At 45.1% G+C, this 15,392-nt stretch overlaps 1 protein-coding gene across 1 annotated transcript in view; it reads left to right on the top strand.

The window, feature by feature from the left end:
* Nucleotides 1–3,423: 3,423 nt before the first annotated feature.
* Nucleotides 3,424–15,392, top strand: part of IL13RA1 (interleukin 13 receptor subunit alpha 1) — a 73,595-nt gene continuing 61,626 nt past the window's right edge. Inside the window, exon 1 of the mRNA XM_008272919.4 lies at nucleotides 3,424–3,802. Coding sequence (XP_008271141.2) covers nucleotides 3,439–3,802 — 364 coding nt within the window. The 5' untranslated portion in view covers nucleotides 3,424–3,438. The remainder of the gene's footprint in view (nucleotides 3,803–15,392) is intronic.

Genomic DNA, 15,392 nt, shown 5'->3' with positions numbered 1-15,392 from the left:
GTTCATGTTACATGCAGGCAAGGATTTATTCTGAACCTTTAAACTTCACAAACCAGTATCCCAGGATTTAACACAGACAGGTATTTTTCCTGGAAGCCTTTCTTGCTTTCTCCCTCCCATGAACAGTCCTTGTTTGTATCTCAATATTCCTTGTCCTTGTCCTTGTCCTATGATAGCCTCCCAAACTAACTTCAGCTCTTTGTTGGCAAGTCTGCTTTTACAAAATGTGGTTATTTATTTCAGAGACAGAGAGACAAGAGAAATCACCTATCTACTGGTTTACTCCTGAAATGCCTGCAACACATGGGGTTGGCAGGCAGTAGCCAGGACCCAGGAACTCAATTCTAGTCTCCCATGCAAGTTGCAGAGACCCAACCATTTGAGCCATCACCTGCTGCCACCCTGGGTCTGCATCTGTAGGAAGCTGGAGTCTGGAGTGGGAGTGGAGGTGGGACTTAAACCCAGGCACTCCAATGTGAGAAGCAGGCATCCGCACAGCGGATGAAAAGCCCACCTCACAGGTCTACTTTTTATTAAGTCTCTTCCACAGTTCCTGGAAGGACTTCATAAATATTTATTGAACTTCAGTACATTATTTCCAAGAATGGAGCCTTTGTTTTGGATACATTAAATATTCCCTTGCCCTCTGCATAGGGTCCAGCATTTTTATTGCCATAATTTTTGTAATTGCTTTCAGTTGTATACTGCACACTGGCTTAATCAGACCAAAATACACTGCAGTTAGTGGTTACATCATCCATCACACACATCCACCTCTTTTTTAGGTGTAGAGGGCAGTCGAATAAGAATAATTACCCCAGCACTATTTACTGTCAGAACATAGCAGGTATAGTAAGTGAAGAATAATTGCCCCCCCTAACCCACACACACTATGGTCATGCCTTAATCCCCAACAGTTGTGAATATGTGTCTTTATGTATGAAGACTTTGCAGATATGATTTTTTTTGACAGGCAGAGTTAGACAGTGAGAGAGAGAGAGAGAGAGAGAGAGAGAGAGAAAGGTCTTCCTTCTGTTGGTTCACTCCCCAAATGGCTGCTACGGCCAGCACTGCACCGATCCGAAGCCAGGAGCCAGGTGCTTCCTCCTGGTCTCCCATGTGGGTGCAGGGCCCAAGCGCTTGGGCCATCCTCCACTGCCTTCCTGGGCCACAGCAGAGAGCTGGCCTGGAAGAAGGGCAACCGGGACTAGAACCTGGAGTACTGGCACCGCAGGCGGAGGATTAGCCTAGTGAGCAGAGGCGCCACCCAAGCATTTTGAGATAGGAAGATTATTGTGGATTACTGGTAATCACAGTCTAATCAAAAGGGTCTTATAAAATTATTTATGTATTTGAAAGGCAGAGACAGAGATAGAAGAAGAGAGAGACAGAGATCTTTCACCCACTGGCTTATTCCCCAAATGCCCAAAATGGCCGAGACCAGCCAGGAGCATGAAACTACATTCAGGTCTTCCATGTAGGTGGCAGGGACTCAAGTACTTGAGCCATCACCTGCTGCCTCCCAGGGTGCGCATTAGCAGGAAGCTAGAATTGGGAGCAGAGTTGGGACTCAAACCCAGGAACTCTGATATGGGATGCAGGCATCCCAAGCAGCAAACTACCAGGCCAAACACCACCCCACAAGGAAAAAAAGGGAAGGAGGAAGGCCAGAGTCAGAGAAAGAAATGTGACAAGGGAAGCAATAAGCCAAGAAATGTTGGCAGTTTCTAGAAGCTGTCAAGGACCCAGATTCTCCCTAGAATCTCCAGAAGGAATGCAGTTCTGTCCATACCTTGAACTTAGTGAGACTTCTGTCCTCTAGAACTGTAATACATAATAGTGATAAGTCACTAAATTTGTGGTAATTTGCTACAACAGCAGTAGGGAACTCATCACGGTTCTCATTTTCTTTCCTCCCCAGTCTCATTGACCTGTGTAGGCACCCAATTTCATGTATTCAGCATGTATCCTTTCAACTCATGCTCTATCCTCTTTAAAACAAATCTATAGAAAGTTGGAGGGGCTGCCGCTTGCAGTGCCAACATCCCCGGCTGTTCCACTTCCGATCCAGCTCTCTGCTATGGCCTGGGGACACAGTAGAAGATGGCCCAAGTGCTTGGGCCCCTGCACCCGTGTGGGAAACCTGGAGGAAGCTCCTGGCTTTGGATCGGCACAGCTCCAGCCGTTGTGGCCATCCAGGGAGTGAACAAGCGATGGAAGACTCACTCTCTCTGCCTCTGCCTCTCTAACTCTGCCTTTCAAATAAATAAATAAATCTTCAAAAATAAATAAATAAATAAATAAAGTTGGCTGTGTGCTTTTAAAAATATAAGTTTATGGTATTTGCGATGTTACTTTTTAAAAAATCAGAGTCAACCTATAAATATATCATTACATAAACTGACGTGCCTGGATTCATTCTGGGCTCAGGCTCTTGATTCCAGCTTCCTGCTTAAGTGGACCCTGGGAGGCAAAGGTGGCCTGTGGCCCCACTGCATGCATGTGGGGAGTCAGCCAGGGGATGAGAGCTCTTTTTTTTTTTTTTTTTAAAGAGTTAAGTATTTATTTGAAAGGCATCTTCCATCCCCTGGTTCACTCCTCAAATGGCCACAACAACCAGGGCGCCAGGATTGGGCCAGGCCAAAGCTAGGAGCCTGGAACTTCATCTGGGTCTCCAACGTGGGTGGCAGGGGCCCAAGGACTTGGACCATCTTCTGCTGCTTTCCAAGGTGTATTAGCAAAGAAGTGGATTGAAAGTGGAGCAGCCGGCGCTGCGGCTCATCAGGCTAATCCTCCAGCTGGCACCCCGGGTTCTAGTCCTGGTTGCTCTTCTTCCAGTCCAGCTCTCTGCTGTGGCCCGGGAAGGCAGTGGAGGATGGCCCAAGTGCTTGGGCCCTGCACGAGCATGGAAGACCAGGAGGAAGCACCTGGCTCCTGGCTTCGGATCAGCGCAGCGCACCTGCCATAGCGGCCATTTGGGGGGTGAACCAATGGAAGGAAGACCTTTCTCTCTCTTTCTCTCACTAACTGTGCCTATCAAAAAAAAAAAAAAAAAAAAAAAAAAAAGAAAGAAAGAAAGTGGAGCAGCTGGGACTCGGACCTGTGCCCAGACGGGATGCAGCCTTTGCAGGCTGGGCTTTAACCTGCTACGCCATGCCTGCAATGCCATTTGTACTTATCACAAAGCACGGCGCCCACCAAGTTCCCTACTTGGTCTTCCCAAGTCCATCTAGTGAAGTAGGACTGGGAATACTAATCCTGGAGTCAGAGTTTAGGAAACAGCGGCTCAGAGGCCAAAGGGCCTCTACGCCAGGTTTCCAAACTCCCAGGACAAAGTTCTTTCCCTAGATGACCCAGCCCTTGGTACCTCCGAGGCTTTGACAAGACTGCACGCAGCGGTGAGGAAGAGGACGTGGAAGGCCCGGACTGGGCCGAAACATGGTCGAGGAAGTTTGGGTGGGTCGTGGACGGGGTTCAGGAGCGCCAGCCGGCGGCGGTGGCGCAGCCCCGAGGTCAGGTGTGGCGCCGCAGGAGCCGCCGGCGCCCCGCCTCTCCGCCCCCGCGCGCCGGCTCGGGTTACCTGCGGCCGGTGGGCGGGGCCGCCTTCCCGTCTGCGCCGGCCCTCAGCCTCCAGGGAGGCTGAGCCGGGAAGTGGGAGAGGGAGCGGAGGAGGCGGAGACTGCCGAGGTTCCAGCCCGGCCGGGCTCCGAGGCGAGGGGCTGCATGGAGCGGCCGGCTTGGTTCTGCGGGCTGTTGGCACTGTTGCTCTGCGCCAGCGGCAGCGGGGACGCCGCGCCCACAGGTGAGTGCGACCCCCGGGTCTGCGGCGGCGGCTGGAGGGACCGCGGTGGTGGGGGTCTAGGCCAAGAGGCCCGCAAGGGTTCTGCGGGGCCGAGGGCCGCGCCGCGGGTGCGCTCGGGGGGTTGCCTTCGCGACGCCCCTCCCTCAGCGTCCGCCGTTTTCCGCGCCTGGGCTCCAGGGCCCGGCGCTCGCGTTCGGATCGAGGTGGGTGAGCCGGGAGCGACTGGGTTTTCCCGGACACCAGGCGCGGCAGCGGAGCAGGCGGACGGCGGGTTGCTGTCACACTTAAGTTGCGCCGTCGGGAAGAGTGGACGAGGCTGGCGCAGGGGGGCAGGACCGAAACATGCCCGCCGCGTCCGAGGGCCGTGGGTCACCGTCAAAAATGTCGCCTGTGAGAGCCCAGGAGGGGATGAGGACCCAGATGTCGGCAGAGACGGCGACCCGTGTCCGAGCGGGGCGGGACTCCTTGTCAGATACTGGCTATCCAATAGTAGCTCCGGGGGTAGAAGTGGAAGGGACTGATAGCAGTCCCGGTGGAAAAAGGATGTGAGAGTCACAACCTCCTGTAGCCTCCAAGAAATCCCATGGGGAACCCGGAGCAGCATCGGGACAGATGATTTTTTTTTGTTCTCTCCCTCCCCCGTTAACAAACTTTGTAATTTGGAATCATTTTCAGATTTGTGAAAAAGTTGCAAAATTAGTTCAGAAAGTGTTGTGCAGCAGCTTACTTCCTCAACCTGGCACAGTTGCTGTAGAAAATTGAGGACAACCCCTGGCACACATGAGCTTCTAGACATTTTGCAGGACACCCGTAGCTTTGACTGGTATACGTTTTATGATCCCATTATACAGTTCGCTTGCTGCATTTTTTGCCAGCGTGTTGTGTTTTAAAATCCAAGTTGGAATGTTGATTAGGAAACTTTAGTGCTCTGTTAATTTAGCCAACAAAATCTGTGCAGTCTGCTCTGTGCCAGGCAGTGTCCTAGGGCCTGAGAATGTAGCAGTGAACACAACAGATCAAGCCCCTGCCCTGTGGAGCTAAGCATATTAATGGGGGAGGGACTGGAATGGGATATAAAATACATGATATGTTAGGATGGTGCTAAGTACTATGGAGAAAAAGCAAAGCAGGGAAGGATTTGAAACATTTATTTGTTTGTTTATTTGAAGGGAGTGCAGAGATCTCCCAAGCACTTGGGCCGTGCCCCGCTGCTTCCTAGGGTTTGCATTAGCAGGAAGCTGAATTGGACTCAAACCCAGGCAACTCTGACATGGGAAGCGGGCATGCCAAGCAGCATCTTAACTGCTATGCCAGACACCCGGCTCCCAGGGAAGGAGTTGGTCAAGGTGGGGTGGGAAGACCTCATGGGAAAAAGTATCATTTTTTGAGTAGAGACCTGAGGGAGGCTTGAAGTTTGTTGGTGGATAAATTATTCAGGTGTCTGCCTTGTTTGGTACTGACCTAGGCTCTGAAGGTTGACATAGACCTTTAAGAGTGTACCGTAGAGTAGGGCGTGAAGTGCCACTATGTTCCTAAAGCGGGAAAAAGTAAATATATGAAACTTGTATAACTTAAATAAAATATTTATATATAAAAAGAGTGTACAGCAGAATCCTAGCCCCCGAATTACCTCTAGTTCAGTTGAAAACATCGGATTTCCATAATCGTGTGGTGATACTTCACTCCAGAGGAGGGGAAGGGACTTCTCTAAGGTCACCCATCTCATCTGTCTCCTGATTTTCACAGTACTACTCCAGCACCCGCCCTCCTACAAATGCCTACCTGCACATAACCTCAGACAACATCTGGCCTTCGAGACAGTAGTGGAAATCCCAACTTAATCAGTTTTGTCCCAGCAGTTTGTTAGTAGCCTGGTTACTTAGCATACAGAACTGTATTTCCCCATTAGAAATATCAATACGATTGCACTGAGGTATGGTGAGGCAAAAAAACATGAACTATCTCTAGTCGAGAGACTTGAGTTTTACCAGAGCTGACCGTTAGCAGCTGTGAGACTCTGGGCTAGTCCGTTGTCCCCTCCATTGTGCCAGAGTTTTCTCATCTGCAAAATGAGGTGATTGAACTCACTAAGTTCTGAGAGCTCCTCCAGCTCTGGTCATCAGAGTGTTTATAGAAGTGATTAGATTATCCGCGTGATTTAGTCTGTCTAGATCAATAGTACATAGTGTGGCATATCTTAATACCAACAGCTAGCATTTTATAGGGCTTACTCTGTGTCCCGCAGATTTCTAAGTGCTTTATTTATACTATTTCGTTTAATATTTACAAACAAGCTAACCCATTGGTGCTGTTATGAGTCTCGTTTTGTGTATGAGGAAGCTCAGGCACAGGAAGGCCAGGATCCTTGCCCACAATCGTGGAGATCCAGGCTTCCAACCCTGGCGGCCTGCTTCCAGAGGCCATGCCATTAACCCCTATATTCAGCGCCTCTCTCAGTAGAAAGGAGGAGAGTCCTTAGCTGGCAGAGAAGCTCCACATCTCCCAGGGTAGCAGAGCAAAACTGGTTAGACCCCATAAAAGGATGAGGGCACTTCAGGTTCATGCATATATATTTTTTTTTCCATAATACATGTTTTCCATGAACATTTTGAAGATCCCCTTACCTGCGGGCCATCTGTTAAGAAGCAAATGATCATATATTGGAGACTCACTTTATAATGGCCAGATTGTAGTTCAAATAGTAACTATTGTTGGCATTCAGAAGAGAGGAAATTGTGAGTGATGGCAGTTTCATGGAAGAGGTAAATAAAACTTGAGCTAGCCCTTCAGTCTGGAGGGAATTTGAATAGGTGGAGAAGTTTTTCCCAGTGAGAGGGGTGACAGGAACAGAGACCCAGAAATGAGGCTGAGAGTGCTCCTTTGTGGTAAGAAGACTGGTTGGGCAGGAAGGAGTGTTAGCAAAGTCAATTCAGGCAGAAGAGCTTGGTGCAGGGCAGAGCATGAAGGAAATGGCACTTGGAGGAGAAGCAAGCGGGGAGACTTTACCTAGAAGGGGAGCCACTGGAGTGTGAAGCAACTTGGGAATCTCAGGTTACTGGTCTTCACTAGAAGGATGTGCTGGCAGCGCCTTTTGTCCAGGGCCATGATTTACTTGTGTTTGCCTGCTGCATAGGGCAGGCCAGAGCACATAAGTATGTTTGGGTTGATTAAGAAAGATGTTGCAAGAAAAAATGGACAAGAGTTAATGACTGAGTGGATGTGAGGAAAGGAAATGGATGACTCATATGACTCTTGTGATTTCCTTAACTTTTCCCGAAATGTGCATGACTCTATCAGTTCCTGTGATTGGACAGGAGAGAGGAAAAGCTATAAGCTAAGCACAGTGTTTTATAATTAAAGAGTATTGATTGTGTTAACTCCTACTTGTGCTAAATGATTAAACAGACTGACTCTTTCGGGAGTCTCAAGATTAGCTGAATCCTTTCCTCCTTCCGTCTCCTCTTTCTGAAGTTAGTGGTCAACCCCCAAGAAATAGTTGTAATGAGATGTTTAAGGAAAGCTTGTCAGATAAAAGGGATGCTTTTTCCATCTCAAAGGTACAAGTCAGTTTCAGGGAAACCCAAAGCAGCTGTTCAAAAAGAAAGCAGGTAGCTAACACTTACATAGCACTTGCTTTGTGCAAGTACTGTTCTAAGCATTTTGCCTGTATTATCTCATTTAGTCTTTTACTTTATTTTTAAAAAAGATTTATTTTGCTTACTTATAAGTGAGAATTACACACACACAGAGAGATGTCTTCCATTTGCTGGTTCACTCCCTAAATGGCCTCAATGGCCAGGGCTGAGCCAGGCCGAAGCTAGGAGATTCTTCCAGGTCTCCCACATGGGTGCAGGGACCCAAGCACTTGGGACGTCATCTGCTGCTTTCCCAGGGGCATTAGCAGACAGCTGGATTGGAAGTTGAGCAGCTGGGACTGGAACCAGCACCCACATGGGATGCCGATGCTGCAGCTGGTGGCTTAACCCCACTTGCCTCAGCATTGGTCCCTCATTTAGTCTTTATAACAACTGTTTGCAATAGATTACTATTATCATTCTCATGTTACAGATGGAAAAACTGAGGCATAGAGGTTAAGTAACTTGCCAACTAGTAAGTAGCAGACCTGGGATATGAATTGGAGCAGCCTGGCTCCAGAGTCCGTACTCTTAATCTACTGTACTATCCTGAAATCATGTATAAAGAGATATTAGAGACATTTCTAAGTATAGTCACCAGTGATTTATGTGTATGTCAGGGCATATTATAGACACAAACACACACATGCACCATTTGCATATATCCACATGAATATATATTTAAACATTTAGAGATTGTATTTAAAGTGTCAGAGAGCATGGGTGTGCACATGCACAGATGCTCTATTGTGGTAAAATACATATAACAAAAATGTATACAGTTCATTGTTGTTAAATCCGTTCATAATGTTGTACAACCATTATCATCACCTATCTGTGTTTCATTTTTTCCAAAGTCTATACCTGTTAAACACTCTTTATTGCCCCCTTCTCACAGTCCCTGACCACCAACATTCCACTTTCTGTTTATTACGATTTTGATTTATTTTTATTACTCTGCTGTTTTCCATAACGGCTATACCATTTCACATATTCAATCAACTGCACAGTGATTCCAATTTCTCCAGATCCTTACCAATACTTATTCTGTTTCTTCATAGTAGTCGTTATCCTTATAGGTGCTAAGTGGTATCTCATTGTGGCTTTGACTTGCATTTACTTTAAATATTAGTGATGTTTATCATTTTCATGTGCTTCTTGGCCATTTGTATATCTAATTTAGAGAAATGTCTATTAAAATCCTTTGCCCAGCCGGTGCCGCGGCTCACTTGGCTAATCCTCCACCTGCAGAGCCGGTACCCTGGGTTCTAGTCCCCGTTGGGGTGCCGGATTCTGTCCCGGTTGCTCCTCTTCCAGTCCAGCTCTTTGCTGTGGCCCAGGAAGGCAGTGGAGGATGGCCCAAGTGCTTGGGCCCTGCACCTCGTGGGAGACCAGGAGGAAGCACCTGGCTCCTGGCTTCAGATCAGTGCAGCACCGACCATAGTGGCCGTTTCGGGGGTGACCCAACGGAAGGAAGACCTTTCTCTCTGTCTCTCTCTCTCTCTCTCTCTCTCTCGCTGTCTAACTCTGCCTGGAAAAAAAAAATCCTTTGCCCATTTTTGAATCAGGTTGTTTCTTTTTATAAGATTTTTTACTGGGGCTGGGGCTGTGGTGCAGTGGGTTAAAGCCCCTGCATGCATCACTGGCATCCCATGTGGATGTTGGTTTGAGTCCCAGATGCTTCACTTCTGATCCAGCTCTCTGCTAATGCTCTCGGGAAAGCAGTGGAGGATGATCCAAGTCCTTGGACCCCTGCACCCATATGGTAGACTGGGGAGAAGCTCCTAGCTCCTAACTTCGGATTTGCTCATCTCCAACTGTCATGGCCATTTGGGGAGTGAACCAGCAGATGGAAGACCTCTCTCTCTTTTTCTCTCTCTCTCTCTGCCTCTGCCTCTCTGTAGCTCTGCCTTTCAAATAAATAAATCTTAAAAAAAGAGAGACTATTTATTTATTTGAAAAATACAGTTGCAGAGAGAAAGGCAAAGACAGAGAGAGATCTTCCTATCCACTGGTTCACTCCCCCAATCACCACAATGGCCAGCGCTGGGCCAGGCCGAAGTCAGGAACCAGGAACTGCATCTGGGTCTCCCATGTGGTGACAGAGGTCCAAGGACTTGGACCATCTTCTGCTGCTTTCTCAGCTGCATTAGCAGAGAGCTGGATCAGAAGTAGAGCAGCTGAGACTTCAACTGGCATACTCCTGGGATGCTGACATCACAGTCAGCAGCTTAACCCACTGCGTCACAATGCTAGTCATGTTTTGTTTCTTTTCTTGTTGAGTTTTAGTTCTGTATATACCCTGATTATTAATTTCTTATCAGATATAAGATTTAAAAATATCTCCTCCCATTCTGTGGGTTACATTTTTACTCCATTGATATCTTTTGGTGCATAAATTTTTAAATTTTCCATTAAGTCTAATTTGTCAAGTTTTTCTTCTGTTTCCTGTGTCTTTGTCATATCCAAGAAGTCATTGCCAAATTCAATGGCATGAAGCTTTTCTCCTCTGTTTTCATCTAAGAGTTTTATAGTTTTGAGTCTTAAATTTCAGTATTTGGTCCATTCTGAGTTAATTTTTGTATTTGGGATTAGATAAGAGCCAACTTCATTTTTTTTGCGTGGATAACCAGTTTTAGCAGCACTTACTTGTTGAAAAGACTGCCTTTTTCCCTTTAAGTGGTCTTGGCACTCTCATCAAAAGTCATTTGACCATATGTGTGGTGGTTTATTTCTGGGCTGTCTTCTCTATCCCATTGGTCTGTGTGTCTTTATTCCAGTACCACCTGTTTTGATGATGATGGCTTTGTAGTAGTTTTTAAAATTGCTGTGAGTCCTTTTGAATAAATAAATAAATAAATCTTTAAAAAAATCTAGTATAACTCTTCCAAATGAATAATAATAAACATTTTTTAAAAATGGGGCCAGCGCTGTGGCCTAGATGGTAAAGCCGCTGCCTGCAGTGCCGGCATCTCATATGGGCGCCGGTTCAAGTCCTAGCTGCTCCACTTCCTATCCAGCTCTCTGCTATGGCCTGGGAGAGCAGTGGAAGATGGGCTAAGTCCTTGGACCCCTGCAGTGGCATGGGAAGATCTGGAGGAGGCTCCTGGCTCCTGGCTTTGGACCAGTGCAGCTCCAGCCATAGCGGCCAACTGGGGAGTGAACCAGCAGATGGAAGACCTCTCTCTCTCTCTCTCTCTGCCTCTCCTTCTCTCTGTGTATAACTCTTTCAAATAAATAATAATAAACATTTTTAAAAAAAGAAATTGCTGTGAGTCTTTCACATTTGTATTTTTTTCCAAGATTATGTTGGCTATTCAGGGTCCCTTGGCAATTCCATGTGAACTTTAGGATGGACTTTGTAATTTATACAAAAAATTACATTGGGATTTTGATAGGAATTGCATTGAGTGTGTTGTTCACCTTGGGTTATATTGACATCAGTGTTTAGTCTACTAAAACGTGAATATGGATATGCTTCCATTTACTTAACATCTAATTTCTTTCACAAATGTTTTGTAGTTTTCATTGTACAAAACTTTCACCTTCTTGGTTAAACTGATTCCTGAGTGTTCTAGTCTTTTTGATGTTATTATAAATGCATTTGCTTTGTAATTCCCTTTTCAGATTCTCCATTGTTAGTGTATAAAAATGACAACTGAGCTTTTTGTATGTTGACTTTGTATCCTGCCACATTGCTGAATTCTGTTATTAGCTCTGTTTTTTTTTTGTGGAATTTGAGGTTTTCTGCATCTAAAATCATATCATCTGTGAATGGAAATAATTTTACATCTTCCTTTCCAGTTGAATGTCTTTGTCTTTCTTATTTAACTGATCTGGCTAGAACTCCTAGTATTATGTTGAGTGGAAGTGGCAAAAATAGGCATCCTTGTATTGTTCCTGACTTTAGAGGAAAAGCTTTCAGCTTTTTATCATTGACTCTGATGTCTGCTGTGGGGTTTTTATATATAGATGTTATTATTTTAAAGTAGTTTCCTTGGATTCCTAGTATGTTGAGAGTTTTTATTATGAAAGGGTGTTGAATTTTGTGAAATGCTTTTTCTGCCTCAATTGAGATGATCATGTTTTTCCCTTCATTCTGTTAATGTGATGTATTACAGTGATTGATTTTTGTTTGTTGTACTTTCCTTGTGTTACAGGAATAAATCCTAGTTGGTAATGGTATGTGATCCTTTTGGTATGCTTCTATATTTACTTTGCTGGCCTTTTTGTTGAGGATTTATGCATTGCTGTTCATAAAGTATATAGTTCTATAGTTTTCTTTTTAAAAAGATGTATTTATTTGAAAGGCAGAGTGAAAGAAAGAGATCTTCATCCATTGGTTCACTCCCCTAATTGCCAGAACAATCAGGGCTGGGCCAGGCAGGCCAAAGCCAGGATCCTGGAGCTCCATCTGGATCTCCCACATGGGTGGCAGGGGCCCAAGCATTTGGGCTATCATTTGCTGCTTTTCCAGGCTCATTAGCAGGGAGCTGAATAGGAAGCAGAGGACCTAGAACCCTGACTGATGCTCAAATATGGGATGCCTGATTTGCAAGCAGCAGCTGAACCTGCTGTGCCACAGCACTGGCCCCCCAGGGACTTTCTGTGTCAGAAGATGTTTGATTACGGATTTACTCTCCATACCAATTATAGGTCTGTTCAGATTTCCTTTGTTGTCATAATTTAATTTTGGTAGGCTTTGTATTTCTAGGAATTTTTTTCCATTTCATCTAAGTTGTCCAATTTATTCATGTACGGTTGTTCAAAGTACTGTCTAAACATTCTTATTTCTGTAGAATTGATAACACACTCAATTTCATTTCTTATTCTATTTTTTTTAGATTTATTTTTATTCATTTTAAAGAGTTACAGAGAGAGGTAGAGACAGAGAAGTGGAACAGTGGGACTTGAACCAGAGCCATATGTGATGCTGGCACTGTAGGCTGGGAGTTACCTTGCTGCGCCAGAGCGCCAAACCCATTTCTAGTTTTAGTAAGTTCAGTTTTCCTTTTTTTCTTAGTTCATCTAGCTAGAGATTTGTTAATTTTGACAGTCTATTCAGAAAATCAACTTTTGATTTTGTTGGTTTTCCATATTTTTCTGTTACATATTCCATTTATCTCGCTCAATTTTCATTATTTCCTCCCTTCTTTTTTTTTTTTTTTTTAATTTATTTGACAGTTCGAGTCACCGTGAGAGAGACAGAGAGAAAGGTCTTCCTTTTGCCATTGGTTCACCCTCCAATGGCCGCCGCAGCCGGCGCATCGTGCTGATCTGAAGCCAGGAGCCAGGTGCTTCTCCTGGTCTCCCATGGGGTGCAGGGCCCAAGCACTTGGGCCATCCTCCACTGCCCTCCCGGGCCACAGCAGAGAGCTGGACTGGAAGAGGAAAAGCTGGGACTAGAACCCTGTGCCCATATGAGATGCTGGCACCGCAGGCAGAGGATTAGCCAAGTGAGCCACAGCACCGGCCCCTCCTTCCTTCTAAGCTTTGGATTCAGCTCATTTTTTTTTCCTAGTTTCTTAAGTTGGGTTGTTGATTTGAAGGCGTTGTTGTTTATTTTTTATTTATTTATTTATTTTTTGACAGGCAGAGTGGACAGTGAGAGAGAGAGACAGAGAGAAAGGTCTTCCTTTGCCGTTGGTTCACCCTCCAATGGCCGCCGCGGCCAGCGCACTGCGGCCGGCGCACCACGCTGATCCGATGGCAGGAGCCAGGAGCCAGGTGCTTTTCCTGGTCTCCCATGGGGTACAGGGCCCAAGCACCTGGGCCATCCTCCACTGCACTCCCTGGCCACAGCAGAGAGCTGGCCTGGAAGAGGGGCAACCGGGACAGAATCCGGCGCCTAGAACCGGGACTAGAACCCGGTGTGCCGGCGCCACTAGGCGGAGGATTAGCCTAGTGAGCCGCGGCGCCGGCTTTGTTGTTTATTTTTTAAAGATTTATTTTATTTATTTGAAAGGGAGAATTACAGAGATAGAGGGAGAGAGAAGTCTTTCATCCACTGGTTCACTCCCCAGATGGCCACAAACGCCAGGGCTGGGCCAAGCTGGAGCCAGGAGCTTCTTCCAAGTCTCCCACATAGGTTCAAGGGCCCAAGCACTTGCGCCATCTTCCAGTGCTTTCCCAGGTGTACTAGCAGGGAGCTGGATCAGTAGTAGAGCAGCCAAGACTCGAACCGGGGCCCACATGCGATGCTGGTGCTGTAGGCGGCTGCTTTAACCTGCTATGCCACAACGCCAGCCACTTTCTTATTTTTTAATGTAAGTATTTATAGCTATAAATTTTCCTATTCTGTCTCCTAAGTTTTAAATGTTTACATTTGTGTTCTTCATCAAATTTGAGATGTTTTCAACCATCAGTTTTGAAATTCTTTTTCTGCCCTTTTAGTTTTCTCTGTTCCTTCTGGGACCCCTACCGTGCTTGTTAGCCCTTGGATGTTTCAGTCCCTTTTCCTCCTCTTTCTCAGACTCAGTAATTTTCCTTATCCCATCTTCATGTTTGCTGACTATTTCTTCTGCCTTCTCCAATCTGCCTTTGAATTTCTGTAGTGAATTTTTCATTTCAAGTTGCTGGAATTTTTAGCCTTGGAATTTTTTTTTTGATTTGTTTGTAGGCTTTTATCTCTTCATTGATATTTGGGTTTTTTGTTGACAGAATTTATTCTACATCTTTATGGGGTACAGTGTTTTGTGTTAGTACACTTCTGTATCGTGTATTGATCTACTAGGGATATTTAGGTCAGATATTTCCATTTTGTTAATACATCATTTTCTTGAATGTTTCCATTTTCCTTTAGTTCTTCAAACATCTGTAAGATATTGTTTGAAAGTCTGTCTAGTTTCTGAGCCATCAGATCTTTTTCAGAGTTCATTTCTTTTGATTATCTTTTTGAATTTTAGTTGTTGAAAACTGGACATTTTAATCTAATAGGTGGTAACTCCAGAAAGCATGTTCTCCCCCTTTCCCAGAGGATTTTTTGGTTAGGATTTTGTTTATTGTTATTTTTATTGTTGTGTGCTGTCTCTGTGTTGAGGAACAGCTTGTAGTATGACCTGTGGCATGCATAGTCACTTTCTAATTGTCCGCATATGTGCAATTGCTTTTGAAGGTCCTAGTCTTTCATGTCTAGCTCCTAAAACAGGAAAAGGGGAGAAATGCTGGATAGGAAAAAGCCCAGTTTTTAAATCCCCTAGAAGGCACTTCAGCTTGGGAGGGGTGTTTGTAACACCGAGGGAGGTACTACAGCAAAGACTACCAGTCATTTTGCAGAAGGAACAATTAACAATCAGGTTACAGATCACTAATATTTCAAGGACAAAGTCCTTTCTGCTCACCCTGGCTCCTGCAAGATGTTCACAGGCTGTTCCAGAACCATGGGCACAATTGCTTGCCGTGGGATTAAGACTGATGGATGGATAGCTACTACTGTGCTAAAAGCTGAACTTGAACAAAATTGATTGAAATTAATTACAATTTACAGTCCAAGCCTTCCTCTAGAAATTGGCAAACCTTCTAATTGACTCCAGAGTTCCAAAACAGTTACATCAGACAGATTTTGCCAGTATAGTTGTCTAGGTGATGAGACAAATTCCTGGTGCTTCCTACTCTGCCATCTTCCCCAAATGGGTATGTGTGCTTTCAAAGTTACAGGTACTTTAAAATTTACTGTATATGGGTGAAATGATCATTTTTCCATTCAATTACTGTTTGTAGCCATTGTCTATATTCCCACTAAGCGAGGGTCCTTTTACCTTTTATTTGTAAAACTTCTTAGTTGGTGAAGCATTAACCCTTTTTACTATAATGTAAATTTAAAATATGTCATCTCAAAAACTAAAGAAAAGGAGAGGGAGAGAGGAGGAGGGAGGGAGGAAGGGAATAGCATTATATTCTTAGAATTGTATCTATGAACTATATTGAACCTGTTAAAAACTAATTTTTTTTTTTTT

This window comes from Oryctolagus cuniculus, chromosome X, assembly GCF_964237555.1.
Source record: "Oryctolagus cuniculus chromosome X, mOryCun1.1, whole genome shotgun sequence".
Classification (NCBI taxonomy): domain Eukaryota; kingdom Metazoa; phylum Chordata; class Mammalia; order Lagomorpha; family Leporidae; genus Oryctolagus; species Oryctolagus cuniculus.
Note: the sequence above shows the minus strand (reverse complement) of the source record. Positions and strands in the feature narration are given on the sequence as shown.